Source organism: Marmota flaviventris, chromosome 16 (assembly GCF_047511675.1).
Source record: "Marmota flaviventris isolate mMarFla1 chromosome 16, mMarFla1.hap1, whole genome shotgun sequence".
Lineage (NCBI taxonomy): Eukaryota > Metazoa > Chordata > Mammalia > Rodentia > Sciuridae > Marmota > Marmota flaviventris.
The window spans coordinates 46406472-46423262 of NC_092513.1; the positions used below are offsets into that span (position 1 = coordinate 46406472).

Sequence of the window (16791 nt, forward strand, 5' to 3'; positions counted from 1 at the left end):
ATAACTCAAATTTTAGGTTAGTTTTAGTATGTGTTTAAAAAAATCACCCCACTACATCATAGCAATATCTTACCTTCCTTTAAAAGTTCTCCCTTGAAATTGTTCTATCATCACTCATCAGCACCCACCATTTCAAAACAAGCATGCAGAAGAAAATGAAACAAAAACTGCTTTCAAATAATTATCAAACCCTCCCTATATCAACTGAGAACACTGGTGAATTTCTTTTAAACAATGTCTACTACTATCCATTCTTCTCAAAAGAGTTCATCAGACACTCAAGATAAAATGTATTAAGGACATAGTAAACCCCAGGTTCATTACATACATCAACACCTTTAATCCTTATCATTGTCTTCTGTATTACTTCCCCATAACACAAATGAGAAAATAAACTTTACAGAAATATATTAACTTATCCAAGACAGTCTTCTAAGCAATTTAAGAAGCCCAAAGCTGATTTAAGAATCCAGGACTGAGGTTCAAAGCTCAGGTCAACTGTATTTTTGCTCTCCTACGGAGAGCTATGACCTTAGGTAAATAAGCTACTTGATTTTTCTGAGTCTCAGTTTCCTCATCTATAAAATGAAAGGTTTACAGCATTTTGTTTCTAAAAGTCTATAATTCTTGCTTATAAAAAATAAAAATTTGGGGGCTGGGGTTGTGGCTCAGTGGTAGAGTGCTCACCTAGCATGCATGAGGCACTGGGTTCGATCCTCAGCACCACATAAATGTAAAATAAAGATATTGTGTCCACCTAAACCTTAAAAATAAATATTTTAAAAATAAATAAATAAATAATTTTAAAACAAGCTCTTAAAGTTTAAAAAAAATGAAAAACTTCAAATGAACCTCTCTCAATTTATTCAGCAAATCTTTTTTTTTTTTTTTTTTTTTTTTAGACAGAGAGAATTTTATATTTATTTTTTAGTTTTCAGCAGACACAACATCTTTCTTTCTAATGTGGTGCTGGGGATCGAACCTGGGCCGCACACATGCCAGGCGAGTACACTACCGCTTGAGCCACATCCCCAGTCCTATTCAACAAATCTTTCAAGAGCCTCTCCTATGCATCCCATACTACCTATAGACTTGTGGGTATGATAGAGTATGAGGTGATGGGGTTTCTTTATTCATTATTTTTAATCACTACCCTAGCAAATTATTAGTTTTACATATAACTCTATTTCCTAATCTCATGCTATTGAATTTTTACAACATCATCATCACCCTAACCAGTGACACCAGCACCTGTGTTTACTGAACATTTTCTACATAAAAGATATGTTAAAATGCTTTATGTATATTACTTTAGTTAATCCTTACATCTACTCTTTGAGACAGGAAAATCATCCCTCTGCAAATATAAACTCATATTCAGACTTAAAAAATCCTTAGAAAGATTTTTATAATTAATAAGTAATTTTTCCCCAATAACAAAGAAAATTAAACTTTCACTCCAGATTGCCTCTCCCTTGGCCCATGGCTTCCTGCAGAGGAATATAAAACAGCACTGCTGTTCAGCATCATTTATTGGCTACTTTCTTCACTAGCATTTAATAGGACTGCTATTGAAAAGCCAGCATAAGGAAGTCACAGGGTGTGAAAGACTTCCTGCATAAAGTGAAATCATTCTTTCCCTTAGACCCAAAGGCCATTACTAAAAGCAGGATTGGGGTGGGGGCTGTCTATCTTTTGGTTTTTTGCTCATAATTGTTGTTACTCTTATATTTGTATTTTCTCTAGTGACAACAGTGTATTCCTATCTTTAAAGTATCCAAGAAAATTTGGTAAGAGTGGCCTTCAAACTTTTGCTATTGTTGCAATGAAATCTTTTACAGAATCAGAAGCCAATTAAACTAACAAAAACTGAGTCCTGTATATTAAACCTCTCATCCCCTTCCTCAAAGAGCCCTAAAGGAAGTCTAAATCCTAAGAACTCTGGTACAAAATTGGAGAACTACCCATTACAGACTGAAATGTTAAAATTTTATCTACAAAGTCAAATAATAGAAAAGAAGCTAAAGATAAAAAGTCTGCAACAAAATTTGTTTAAACTTGAATAACTGATATTTTATCTGATCTATTTGTTGAATAACTCAAATAACAATCCAATCTAGAAAGAGTACAACAAAGTTACAATTCTAATTTTACCTATGGCTCTAATATGTGTAGCTTTAATTGTATAATATTTACATTTGTTGACTTTAATGGTAAAGCTCTGCACTATAATGCTATCAGCTGTGTGACCTTAAATCACCCGATCTGGGTTTCAGTCATTACATTTTCAAAATGATAAAATTGAATGAGATGAGTCTCTTAATAAGAACAACAAAAATGATAACTACTTGCTATAGTCTCAATCTTGAATGTTCCTGAAAGGGCTACTGTTAAACGCTTGGTTTAACCCTGGGGAGGGTGGCAATCCAAGGAGGTGGCAGAGTCCTTCAGAGGTGGGGCCTATTGTGACATCCTTAGACCACTAGGCACATGTCCTTGAAGATGATTGTGAGACCCTGGCCCCTTCCTCTTTCTATTTGCTCCTGACTCATGATATAAGTAGTTGTATTCTGTCATCCACTCCCACCATGATGTATGCTGCTTCACCAGACACAAAGCAAGGGGGCCAGGCTGGAATCTCCAAACCTGTGAGCCAGCATAAACCTTGTCACTTTATAAACTGGATTATCTCAGGTATTTTGTTATAGAGATGTAAAGCTGAGTAAAGCACTGCTACTGTTAACTAAAGTAAATTACATGGGTTGTGTCATTTAATTTTCACAATATTATCATCCCCAGATGATAAATTGATGACAAATTTAATGATAAATAAAATTAAATTACAAAACGCATATAATTTTCACAATATTATCATCCCCAGATAATATTCTTACAGATAAGAATACAGACATAAAAAAGTCACACTACTTCCAAAACTGACTACAGAAGCCTGGTCCAGAATAGCCTTATCCTCTGCCTAAGCTTATACAGGTTACTTTCTGTTTTTATGCCTCAAGCTTTCTTTTTCTTAGAGCATTTTCTTTGGAAAACTTGTCATTGTAAATTCTTTCTCTACCTTTTAAAAATATATATGAATTGTTTTATAGAAGACCCTTGTCATATTTTATAACTCAGATACATCTCAAGAACCTGAAAGACAACCCCTAGAAATACAAACCTCAAGGAAGACAGTGACCTTATCTCTCAGTCTGTGAGCCTAACTGCAAGGGGCACCATTATAATCAGTAATAACCCAAAATGTCCGATACATCCACTGATTCACCACCCCCTAACATGCAGTACTTTTCCCATAGCTCTTTCCAGACCTTAAAAACTTTCTTGCCTTTCATTTCAGAAGAGTTAGGTAGGTCCAACTTAGCTCTGGCTTCTCCTTCCTTATCCCAATAAATTTGAAAAAAAGTCTTTCTTGTCTGTATAACTTTGTCCAGTGTAATTTCTGCTTTGACAAGCCTCACTCAACAACACTAAAACCTATGATTCCGTGATTCATTAAAATGTGAAGAACAGCCGGGATGTAAAGCATGTGCAAAGCCCAGCACCACAAACAACAACAATAAAAAAAGCTATAGGAAATTTAAAAAATTAATTCTCGGATTTTTAAAGTAAATGTTGTACCTTTAAGAGGTGAGGCCTGGAGGGAGATAAGTCAGATCACTGGGGACATGCCCTTGAAGGAGACAGTAGGACACCAGCTCTCTTCCTCTTTTTCACTTTCTAGTCATGAGATAAGTGAGAGAAGTAGTGTTCCTCCACCATGCCTACCTGCTATGATGTGTCACTAGAGGACCAGAGCAACGAGGCCAACAAAGCATAGATTGAAAACTCCAAAACTATGAGTCAAAATAAACTTTTTCTCTTCATAAACTGATTATCTCAAGTATTGTGAGAGTAAAGGAAAGCTGACTAACATGACTTGCAAAATTCCAAAAATTAACAGGTTGCCTCTCACCCAACATGATTTTGCTTTTATAGGTCCCTCTACCAGAAAAGTCCTCCCCTTTAATTACCTGGCAAGCAAAAATCTCCTTCACAACCTTATCCACATTCTCTAATTCATTACTAAAACATCAAAAAGTGCTATTGTACACAGCACTTAGTAATCTTCTCACTATATTGTATTGTTACCCATTCCTCTTAATTTTAAATCCCAAATTCCTAATAGGATGCCTAACAATGAGATGTTCCATAAATGTTTACTGGAAAAACTAGGTTTTTTTTTTCTGATTTTTTCTCTCTCTCCATAAGGGGAACTAACCATAATTTATCTTTTCACCTAGGCAAAAATCAAATTTACCATTCAAAATGATGTGAAATATATGAATCTTAATGTGATAATATTTAGGATCATAAAAACTAGAATCATTAAAAATTTACATTTATGTTATGTTTAATTTTTGAAGTTGAAAAATATTTTTCACTTGATGCCCTCTGCTGGAATTAAATGGAAAATATGATTAAATTTTGTCACAGAAAATTTTATTGTTGTTGTAATGAGGCTCAACCCAGCAGTGCCCTACCACCAAGCAACATCCTTTAGTACTAGGGACTGAACCCAGGGGTATATCACAGCCCTTTTAATATTTTGAGACAAAGTCTTACCAAGTTGCCTAAGCTGGCTCCAAACTTGCAATCCTCTTGCCTTAGCCTCCCAAGTACCTGGAATTATAGGTGTGTGACACCATGCCTGGCTTTATTTTTTATTTTGAGATAGGGTCTTACTGAGTTTCCCAGGCTGGCCTTGAATTTCAATCCTCCTGCCTCAGCCTCTCAAGTTGCTGGGATTATGGATATGTACCATAGCACCTGCTTTTATTCAAAATACCATATAATGTGTATTTCTATTTAGACCACATGTGTGAAAATAATATCACTGGACTGAAATTATTCAAACACTCTAACAAGACAATATGACCCATATTCCTTCTTTAAAACATACTACTTTATAATCTCTGAACTTTCTTAAATCTCAAATAGCTCAGAAGAACTAGTTAGGGAGAACAAGCAAGTTATGTTCTACTGAAATGTATTCCTTAGTAAAAGGAAAGACGTTGAAGATAGGGTAAAGGTAAGTGGGAAGCCATTTAAGACTGTATAACATTGCATAGGTAGGAGAAAAATCTAACTGATAAATGTGTTTAACATGATACGTGGAAAGATTTTCAAGAAAAAAGTAAGTAGTCAATATCACTAAGTTACAGAGATCAAGTAAGATAAGAGTTGAAAAATGACCATCAGATATATCAAGACATCAATTCTGATTAAATTTGCAGTAAACTTAACTTACTCTAAGACAGAATAAATTAGCAAATAAAGAATTACACAAAGAAGTTTGTTTAAGCACAAAAGTGGGAGTGGCCAGTTTAGGTTAGAGACAGATATCAAAAAACACTTAGTTGAGAAAATAACATTTATAGGCCAAGGATAAAAGAATCACTAAATGGGGACCCAAGAAAGGCACTACTTCCTTTAGAAAGGAACAAGTCAAATGGATTCCATAATGACTTACCATGTTCTAATTAAATATTTTGGGAGGAAAAGAAACCTGGCCTGGATCCCAGGGACACAAAAGGAGTACTCTCTGTACCAAATGGGGTGGCCACCTAGAACATATAATAGAATCCTTACTAGTTCCTGGATTAGGAAAAAAAAATGATATTCCAGAATATTATTTGTCTTAATAAATTTATATATATATAATTAAAATTAATCCAAATCTATCTTATCTTCTTTGTAATAATTTTTCAGCCTCCTAACTGATGTCCCACATCCATTTTCGCTGCCTTCCAATCAGTCTCCATTTTTCTAGTCTTCCAATCCTAGAAATAGGATAATCTTTTCAAAACGAAAATCTTATCACTGGCATCCTACCACTTAAAACTCTCCTCTATTTCCAATTATGTTCAGGATAAAGACAAAAATGCTTAACATAGCTAACAAAACTCCACAGGATTTTCCCTGCCTACCTCTCCAGGTCATTTCTCACCACGTTCCCTCCCTTTCTCTTCCCATCTGATATAACCATTACTGTTTCCTAAAAGGTGTCAAGCTCCCTGACACAGAGCCATTGTACATTCTGAGGCCTCTCACTGGAGTTAATGTCACCTAATTAACTTACCTCTTAGTCAAACAAGCTGCCCCTGACCTCCTAGACTAGGATAGGTCTTGTTTCAAACTCAGTTAGCATAGTACTGTCTACTTTCCTTTCATAGAATTTATCACAGCTTTAGTTTTACATTCATTTTACAATGTATAAAGACATCTTCCACCTCCCTGTGAATTCTAAATGCCCTGGAAAAAAGGAATCATTTCGGGTTTTGTTAACCATGTGTATCCAGGATTTAATACAGTGCTTGCCATGTAATATTTGTTGATGAAGGAATGAGGGAAGGAAGAAGAAAAACCATATCAATAAACTCTGAGTCTTATGGCGTAAAAAAAGAGAAATTATCTTTAAAAGCATTTGGAAGTTTAATAAATAATTATGGTTACAATTCTTCTATCAATTTCATTCTACATATGCTATGAAAATACAGTATATGTAGTGGCTAGGGAGGCTGAGACAGTAGGATCAAAAGTTTAAAGCCAGCCTCAGCAAAAGTGAGGTGCCAAGCATCTCAGAGAGACCCTCTCTCTAAATAAAATACAAAATAGGGCTGGGGATGTGGCTCAGTGGTGGAGTGGCCCTGAGTTCCATCCTGGGTACCAAAAAATATATATGTGTATGTGTGTGGGGGGCGGGGGGAGAGAGAGAAAAATCTCTGAATTTAGGTACTAACATATCACAGTCTCAGTAGGGCACAAAACAGAATCAGTAACAGAATATTTTTAATCACCTGTTACTTACATATATATTTCTTCAAGGCTGTTTGATAAATCCACACGTTCTTGCCCTTTAAGCCAAGGAGCACTAAGAATGAATAAAGCACAATGAAGAATATTTTTCAACGACTGCATTAACATTTCAAACAGAAATTACTGATTAGTACATAGGTATACAAACACAAAGAAACATTAAAATGTTTCTTTGTGTTTGTATACATCTATGTAGTTACAAAATGCTCATACTGACATTAACTCATTTAATTCTCCCAAGAAACTATGAAAACCCCAACAAAAATTAAATTCAGTTTTTAAGAAATCAGAAATCATGGTCATTTTTATTCTACCGAATCTACTGAGTATATAAACTATATGTATATTTATCGATTTAGTTTGCTTTTTTGGTCTCACATCCTGGAATTCTGCAAGAGAGCTATTTTGAGTCTGAAACATTTTTGTGCATAGACTGTTAAGACGCCATTTGGTTTGTATGTCTTTTTTCTATTATTCAGTTTTAATGGTTTAAAAAACAAAGGTGATTTCAAAGGGTATCATAAACCTGCTCAAGTTTACATAAGTGGCAGAACAGGTTCTAGAATCTAAATTTCCAGATTCACAATATTTGCTACAATACCATAAGTTCCCAACTGTTGTTTCTAACTGGTGTTTCAACAACTCTAACAGGTAAGCTGTTCATCAAATGACTATAAAAATAATTTTTCTGGGGCTGGGGCTGTAGCTCAGTAGTAGAGCACTTGCCTTGCACGTGTGAGGTACTAGGTTCATCTCAGCTCCACATAAAAATAAATAAATAAAGATATTGTAGCAACTACAAATAAAAAGATTAAAAATAATGAAAAAATATTTTTTCTGATCTGAAAAAGAACATTTGTTTGCAAACATTCCTTTATCATTTGCAATACTTTTTTTTTTTAACACAAAAAGTAATCCCACTAGTCAGTAAAAATTTTTGGTAACAGATTTTTATGCAAATCTATTCCCGTGGTTTATACATACTACTAGATTAAGGAGGCAAGGTAGATCCCAGGTTGCTTGCATCAACAGGTCATGACTCATAAAGATTAAGCTTGGACTTAGAAGAAAATAGTTCCTCAATAACAAGGAGGAGAGAGAACATGGAGAACCATGAGAAGTACCCTGGATAATTCCTGGAAGGGAAGAAGTCTTAAGCAGAATGTTTTGTGGCTAGGACAGAGGTCAGGAGAAATTCGAAGGGTCAGGGTTTCCAGATCATTAGGCTGAATAAAGAGAAAGGTTTTCTTCCCCATCTCTAAAGAAAATTCTGTAGCTATTTAACCCCTCTGAACTCAGCGATTCTCTTTTATATTAAGTGGCATAATTCAATGTGTTTTTAGGTAATTTGATTTTTTTATTTAAATGTTCTACACCAAATCGAAAAGGTGTTTCTAATCTCTGTTTTAATAAAAGTATTTTATATAAAATGCAATGCATAGTACAGAGAAAAATCTTTGAAAATATCTTTTTAAAAAATATAAATTTAGAAATAAATATAGCTTACTTCAGTTGATAAATAGGTGGAGCTGTACCTGGATATTCGTTTGGTAGCATCACCTAGAATGCAGTTTAAAAACAAATCTGTTTAACAATTCATTATCGTTCAAAAATAATTATATTTATAAAACTAGCCACTGAACAAATTTCTATCCTGCCAAACTTATAATCATTGGTTTGTTAAATCTCAGAAGAAAATCACAAATTTATGCTTCTAACATTGAATATGTTGTTAGTGATGCTGCCAGTATTTTAAGGAGTAAAACAAATTATTTGCAGAGAAAGTAAAAATAATAATAATAAAAAATAAAATAAGGGCAAACAATGCAGAGTGTGGTGGCCCACACCTATAATCCTAGTGACTTACAAGGCTGATAGAGGAGGCTCGAAAGTCTGGGGCCAAGCTCAGCAACTTAGCAAGAACCTCTCTCAAAATTAAAAAAAAATTTAAAGAGCTTGTGGATGTAGCTCAGTGGCAGAGCACCCCTGGGTTCAATCTCCAGTACCCTTCCTGCCCCCCAAAAGAATAAGGGTAAAGAAAATATTTGAAAGGAAAAGGAAAACTTGTAACAGGGGCATTATGCCCTGACCACAAATGGATAGAGTAACACTATAAAATTTTCCAGATATTTTTCTGAAAAAATACTTTAAAAAATTTTAAAAACCCAAAACAAACCCTAAAAAAAATCTATTAAATATGAGCTGGGTTCAGTGGCACATGCCTGCAATCTCAGGGGCTCTGTAGTCTGAGGCAGGAGAATCAGGATTTCAAGCCAGCCTCAGCAAAAGCAAGGTACTAAGCAACCCAGTAAGACCCTGTCTCTAAATAAAATACAAAATAGGGCTGGGGATGTGGCTCAGTGGTTATACCCCTGAGTTCAATCCCTGACACCCACCCCTCAAAAATCTACCAAATATTATATATGAAAAAGTTATAGAAACCATATATTTTCAAATAAGTTTTATTACAAAAATAAAAAAACTCAACTTTAGCACCCTTTATGTTGAAAATACAGGCAGTCATCAAAGAAGATGTACTAAGAGAGAAAGCTACAGCTAATTTTTTCATTTATTTTATCCTAACTATAACTGATTCTCAATTAATAAAGAAATAGAGAATCTACTGTATGGATCATCTACATTGCTATCCTATTGTTCATTTTAAATATCAGCCATCCTTCCAGGTTCAGAAACTCTCCCATTATATGAATGGGATAATGAAAGGAAATGAAACTCAAATCTGTCCAAGGGACATGAACACATTTAATAAATGAAAAGAATTGGAAGAAGAAAGATTGAAACAATGCATGCACAATTTGAGGGTGATCTGAGATTTAACTATCTACATGTTTAATCAATCAAAACAAAAGCCAACAACGAAGATAATTTAGAAAATAACACATGCATGAATAATCATGAGGCTTCTATAGGCAGTCATGGTCAATACTGTAACTGGAAAATGGCTGTAGAGAAGCAGAAAAGAAAGAAAGAAAGAAATATATATATATACATATATATATACCTGCAAGCAAAGTGTCCATTTGGGGTCATCTATATCATCGCTAATTCTAATACAAAATATTTTGGCACAATCATCAATGACACACCATTCCTCGCCATAAATGGCTGCCATTGCTTCAATTTCCTCATTCTGAAAGTTGATTTAAAAAAAAAAAAAAAAAGTCAACAAATGAACAGTGTACATATACCCTTAAAACCTCTTCTCAGTACTTTATATGGTATTAACATTCAACATCACTATGTTGGATGGATTACTGGATGAGCCTTAATAAGCAAAAATGTTCTTAGCAGGAGGTCACCAAACCTCTCTTTGGGTGAGGGACACTACTACAATGAACGGAGCTGGCCACACAATGGCCTTCTTGTGTTTTTGCCCCTTACCGAGCCAAAATATATATGCACTTCCATACCCTTTAGTGAGATTCACAATTAAAAAGACAAACTATGTTATTTTAAACAGATAACTCCCACTCTCACCACTAATAGTGTTTCCACTCTCCCTATATTCTAGTGGATATTCTATGTTGTTTTAGTTTCTTTTCATTCATTATTTTTTTTATTTTTTAAATTTGGGCACAGGCCTGGGGCTGGGTGGGTTTTTTTTTTTGTCTTTTTGGTGTCCAAAGCCTCAAAATATTTCAGAAATAATAATTTTGGTGTGAGATTAAAAAATAACTGGACCAAAAGGTGAAAAATGGAGAAAAGAATATATTCAACTCTGGATCATCTCATTTTGTCCTCGAGGCCCTGGTGGAAAAGACTTAAGAGGGCCCACGTGAATCTTACACAGAAGAAAGCTCAAAATCAAGAGAAATATAAGATTTGGTGGACTCTCTGGAAATTCCAGGGTCTGTGTTATTGCCCATATTTGCAAAGGCTGAAACCAAGGGTCTGAAGAACCTTGTCCAAGGTGACCCGGGAGACAGGGTGGGATGCAGAACCCAGTTTCCTGCCTCCGGCCCAGAGCTGCTCTGTCGCGTGCTAATGGCTGACGAGGACACCGTCCGAAGTAGGCCAAACCCCGAAGACGCTGAGGAACAAGACGCCGGGAGCGCTCGCCAAAGGGGAAGCGCCAGGAAAATGGAATACGGTGGAGCGAATGAACGGCGCGGCCGGGCGGCCCGGGCGGTGCAGGCGGGAACCGGAGCGGCCCCGGGCGGAGATGGCCCGGGACGGCGAGGCAAGGCCGAGCTGAGCCTGGGGGTCAGCGCCCCGCCGGGGCCTCACCTGCCTCTGGTCGCTCCCTGTGTCCCCCTCAGCCATGTGGCCCCGGGGGCGGCCCTGCGGCCGCCGATACCCAGGTCCGTAGAACGGGGGAAGGGAGCCGCGGCGGCTAGATGTGCGCGGGCTGCGGCGCGGCCCGACCCGGAACCGCAACCCGGTAGCGCCGCATAGCCCACATCTGCTTCCGGGTTGCGGGCCAGGTGGTGCGAGGGGCTCCTGGCCCCCGGGCTTCGGAGGAACGCACGTCCGCGCCTTGCGTTCTCCCGGCCCTTCAGCGTGGTGTGGACCCGGGGGAGGGCGGCTGACTTCGGGAGCTGCGCGAGGCCTTCCGGGGTGTGTCTTCCAGAAGTTCTCAAGGGTTGGGGGCTTCTGCTCTCCCACTGCGGCCTCAGCACGGTTGGAACCCCCGGGGGACGTTGGGCATTCGGGTTACCTGCCACATTTGGGAACGGACTCAGCCTCAGGCCCCAGTCTTTATGTTTCAATGCAGGGGCTTTGTTTGGTTTTGTTTTAACATGTTTTAAGTTATTTTGTTTGATTTTTGCAAACATGGTTCTGAGTTACCAAGAGCAGCAGAGGACAGGCAATTTAGAAACATTAAGGGGGAAACCTTATTATCTCACTGTTGTGTTGCAGTTTTTTTTTTTCTAACGTCCTTGAACATTTTGTCTGAGAATGAGTTTTGAAGAAGATACTGGTTATACAATTAACATAAGGCTCATTGTTTCATTATTCAAAAAATTTGAATCAGTATGTGTCATTCTTATCCACCTCCAACACACTCAATGACACTTTGCAGTACATTAGTTACAAAATATATTGGTCACCTTCTACAAGACACATCAATGGAGGTGTTCATTCTTATGTTTAGAAGGTATTTTATCCACTCTCACTTCTCTCTCTTTTTTTTTTCCACACACACACATAGGAACACTCTAAATACAACATCTTTCCTCTCTCTTAATAATGAGCATTTCTCTGTCCCCCTTTGGAACGCTTCTCTGAGGTAGGGGTGCACTGGCAAAGTACCTAGAATTGTTAATTTAACAGACTTATTTTAGTATGCCAAACATTGGAGGTGCAAAATCAAATGTCGTGCATTGCCTTTGAGAAACTTAAGATTGGGGGGGGGGGGGGGCATAAAAGTAAATCAACAATAAAAGTGTCTTAGAATATCCTGTATATAGTTTGGCAAAGAACAGTGGGAAGACCTTTGCAACTACCAATTGTTCAACAGCTTTCTTTCCTTCTTTCACTCTAAACTCCTCCTCACCACCCTCTTCATATGACTTACAACTTCTACTGCATAAAATAATGCTTTTCAGGGCTGGGGTTGTGGCTCAGTGGTAGAGTGCATGCCTAGCATATGTGAGGCACTGGGTTCAATTCTCAGCACCACATATAAATAAATAAATAAATAATGAAGATCCATTGACAACTCAAAAAATATTTTTTTAAAAAATAGTGTTTTCACACTTAAACATGTTTTTAAAAAGACCGTAGAAGCCAGACATGGTGCAAGCCTATAGTCCCAGCTATTTGGGAGTCTGAGGTAGGAGGATTCTGAGTTTTAGGCCAACCTGAGCAACATAGGAAGACCCTGTGTTTGGGGGTGTGGGGAAGTGGGACCATGAAATCCATTTTTCAGTGAAAGCTATATGTGAAACAAATCAGGTTGTTCTGGCTGAAATAATGATGGGCCCAAAATTCCAACTACTAAGCAACCCTTCCTGTCTCAGTTCCCTCTCAAGGACTTGAAAACTCAATTTTGAAAGCCACTGCATTAAACCTTAACCTTCTAAACATAGTGCAAAATATTACACACAGTACCTCTGTTCCCGCCACATTACAGCAACCCAGTTGATACTACCTTTTGCAGATTATAATCATTTTCTATTGATCCCTATTTCTTCATAAATACAACCTTTAAGTCTTCTGAACTTAAATTCTAAACAGAAAGGACTTTACAGCAAAGGACAATGGTGGTGGTGGGGGAATTCTCTCCCTATTTCTCTAACCTGCTTAGCCCCAGACTTGAATATGCAAGGAGCACTTTGGAAAAAGGAGAGAAGTGATTACTGAAGTTAAAAGTGTTGCAGGCAATCCGTATTTTGAAGAATATATTGGAAAGAAGCACAAATTTATAGAGAACTCATTTGAAAAAGATAGCTTGGTATGAACCCTGAGCAATTGCATAAGCAGACTCTGGGACTACTCTACAAATAATAATGGTCCTGTACTGGAGGAGTTTCTAAGCTTGATTTTGCTGATTTCTATGTCCATGTACTCCAGTGGGTACTTAAACTCAGTGTTTAAGCTCAGTGTATTCAAAACAGCTCAATAACCTTCTAATATTCCTCCTCCTGTGTTCCTGATTTAATAAGTGGCAACCCTCAAAACATCAATGATTGCCTAAGCTTGAAACTTACAAGACATTGTGCTCTCTAAATTCACTCTATACTCTTTTCTTAACTCCATCTCCAGAGAGCATGTTCTTATAATTCCGGTTGCTTAATATCTATTGTAATCCTTCTTATTCTCCTTCCTGTCTCTCTGATTCCATCTGGATACTCTTCAAGTTATTCTTACTTCTCTGCTGAAGTAATCATTCAAAATACACAATTCTGGACATGTCTCTCCTTCCTTGAAACCATTCACCACTCCTCCTAGCTCTCATAATAACACTTAAACACCTTAACTCACAAGGTATGTTTCTGGCCTTCTCTCTAATTTTGTCTCCCATTTGTTTCAGTCATACCTACTTAATCTATTTTACTTAAGTTTTGCTTGAAAAAATAATTCCATGGCTTCAGAAAAATATGAACATCACTATCTTAAACAATAGTATGTAAGGAATTGAACCAAAATATGTCAATAAGTCTGTGACTAGAGTAAGGAAGGGAACAGATCCTGTTAAAGAGAGGTGGACAGACACATGGTTAGGATGATAACTGCAGAAGTCCTGAGACAATGTGGAGGAAATATATGTGGCTGAATCCCTCAGGACTCCCACCAAGAAGAGAAATGGTGAATGGCTGCACCAGAATTTCTACACAGTACAGATTTTGGAGCCAATATTGTTGATGTTTTCATGTGCCTAAGTTTATATTTTAACAACTTGAAACTTTTTGCTTAATATTGAGAAGCAATCTAAACCAAAGGTATATGATTGAGATTAGAGAATACCAAAGCCCTATCTTGATACCAAAATGAGTACACATATGTGGAAGATACAGAGATGGTCATAAATGGTTATGCAGGTAATGTGAAGGGTTTGGCAGCTGAGATTTTATGGGAGGGGTGGGGGTAAGTTAATGGAAAAAAACCTAACATGAAATTGTGTGTGTCTGACAACAACAGTTATGTCATCGGAGCTAAGATATTAAGTCTGTGAAGAGTGTATAAACCTATGGTTTGTACTGGATTTTCCAAGTGTCTCTAGGCCCTTGCTACTCAAAGTGAGATCTAGCACCCAACAGCATCATCTTTAAAGAATGCTTCTTAGAACTACAGAAAGTTGGCCCCCTTTCAGATCTACAAAATCTGCTTTTTAAGATTCCTAGGAGATTTGCATGCATATTAAATTTTGAGAACCTTGCATGATGACCAAAAGAAAACACCTCTTAGATCTTAGACAATAGGGAGAGTACTTGACTGATGGTTCCAGATATTATGTTCTATGATCTATTACTACAGTAGAACAAGAACATATTCTTCATGGACTGCTATCAGGTGAGAACCTGGCAGAATTAGAACAGCAGGCTTATTCTTGGGAGATACGACACTCCTCTGATGCGAGACTTGAGCTCCAGACTCTGCTGAACTTTCCTTAAAACTACTGCCATACAACTTTCCTCCTTTTCCTTTGTTTTCCTCATTCACTCAGGGTCATATTCATATTTGATGATTCACTGAATCTCTTCAGTCTCCTTCCCAATTTTCTCACATAGATAATTCATTTTTCTTACACATTTAACTTCATCTTCATGTCTTCCTCTCCAGGATCCAGACTACTGAAAGCTGCTTTAGAGCACACTGTTCACAGGTGAATTTTTGTCCATATATTACTTGAAATAATTATTTCAGAGGCCTCTAGGCTCAGATGATTCCAGTGCATTGGGTTCCTTCATAAGCAAACTGAAACCCAACTAAATGTTAACTTAAGTTTAACCCATCAGAAACCACTATCTAACACCTAGCCAGAGACTTTACTAAGCAGAAATTACCAAACAACCTCTAACTAGGGACTTTGCGCTTTAACCAATAGAATACTTTTTGTCTTTTTTCCACAAATGCCATATAAAAGTTTCTTCCCCCAATTCCTTTGGTAGAGCACTGAACTATGTGTGATCTAGTGCTGCCCAATTCATGAATAACTTAAAGATCAAATAAGCTCATTAAAGTTTTAATGTGCCTAGATATATCTTTTAATAATATTAATTTGTGCTGGTATGGTGGCTTGTGCCTGTAATACCAGCTGTAATACCAGCTGAGACAGGGCGATCACAAGTTCAAAGCCAGCCTCAGCCACTTAGCAAGGTCCTAAGCAACTTAGCAAGACCCTGTCTCAAAGGAAAAAAATAAAAAGGGCTGGGGGTGTGGCTCAGTGATTAAGCGCCCCTGGATTCAATCCCAGCTACCAAAAAATATATAAATAAAAAATTATCTTATAATAATATTATCTATTGTGTAAATATTTTTCTTAGGGCAGTATGTCCTTAAGACACAAAAACATGGGCTGGGGTTATAGTTTTTAATAGAAGAGTTGTGCTTAGCATGTGTGAGAAATTGTGTTAGATCCCTGGAATGCCCCCATCCCCCAACACACACACATACATGCACACGTGATTTTTTTTAAAAAAGTACAAACCATCATGATATACTATTAATGATATTCACATGTTTTTCTTAGCACCAGACAATGAAAGCCAATGTAGCAGACTACAGGTCAACAAACTTGGAGGCTATTGTTTCTCTTTGTGCCATTTATTACCAGGTCCACAGTGTGATATACTATAGCCAGGAAAAGTCATAAAGATACAAAGATTGAAATGTTAGATACTGGCCTAGGGATGTAGTTCAGTGGTAAACTACTTGTCCATTATGTATGAGGGCTTGGATTCAATCCCAAGTATTGAGAAAAAATGCTGAATATCAAACTATAATTTTATGCAGAATCTCTGTCAATGAAGTAGTCAAGGAAACAGTCAATATTAGCAAGTAATTGGGGAAAGAAGAAAATCCTTTCATGTTATACTGTTACTATAAATAATACTACAGCCTGAGAATATTAGCTGACATTTATGTAAACACCAACTAGAAAAAGTAATGGTGCCATAGGCATTGCCTAACTTCAGGAGATTCAAAGGGAACAGAAGGGTAATATCTAATGAGTGAAACTAAGCTCACTCACAGAGGAACTGTGAGGTAAGGAGACCCTGTTAACACCACCTCCAGCTAGCACCTCCAGTTCCCAGATAGATACCCTGTCCCAAATAAAGTATGCAAGTACTTCACCTCTAGGACAGTGATTGATTTCCCATTAATAGTGTATCCAAATGTGTATTTCATAGAAATTAACCCTCAATATGTACAGTGATCAAAGGGAGAATGTGTTCTGTGGTCATTCATGTTTATCATCATTGTGTTAGACAGTCTGATATATTGTATACT

General features: G+C 37.2%; 2 protein-coding genes across 3 annotated transcripts in view; one reads left to right on the forward strand and one right to left on the reverse strand.

The window, feature by feature from the left end:
- Positions 1–11388, reverse strand: part of Impact (impact RWD domain protein) — a 29021-nt gene extending 17633 nt beyond the window's left edge. The window contains exons 1-4 of one of the 2 annotated variants that reach the window (XM_071602842.1): positions 11122–11388; positions 9896–10024; positions 8381–8433; positions 6866–6928 (exon numbers count right to left, since the gene is read on the reverse strand). In XM_071602842.1, coding sequence (XP_071458943.1) covers positions 6866–6928; positions 8381–8433; positions 9896–10024; positions 11122–11157 — 281 coding nt within the window. In that variant the 5' untranslated portion in view covers positions 11158–11388. The remainder of the gene's footprint in view (positions 1–6865; positions 6929–8380; positions 8434–9895; positions 10025–11121) is intronic. The other variant, XM_027935650.3, reaches the window with a different exon arrangement.
- Osbpl1a (oxysterol binding protein like 1A) overlaps positions 11316–16791 on the forward strand; it is a 226335-nt gene continuing 220859 nt past the window's right edge. The window contains exon 1 of the mRNA XM_071602837.1: positions 11316–11451. The gene's annotated coding sequence lies outside the window, so the exon portion shown is untranslated. The remainder of the gene's footprint in view (positions 11452–16791) is intronic.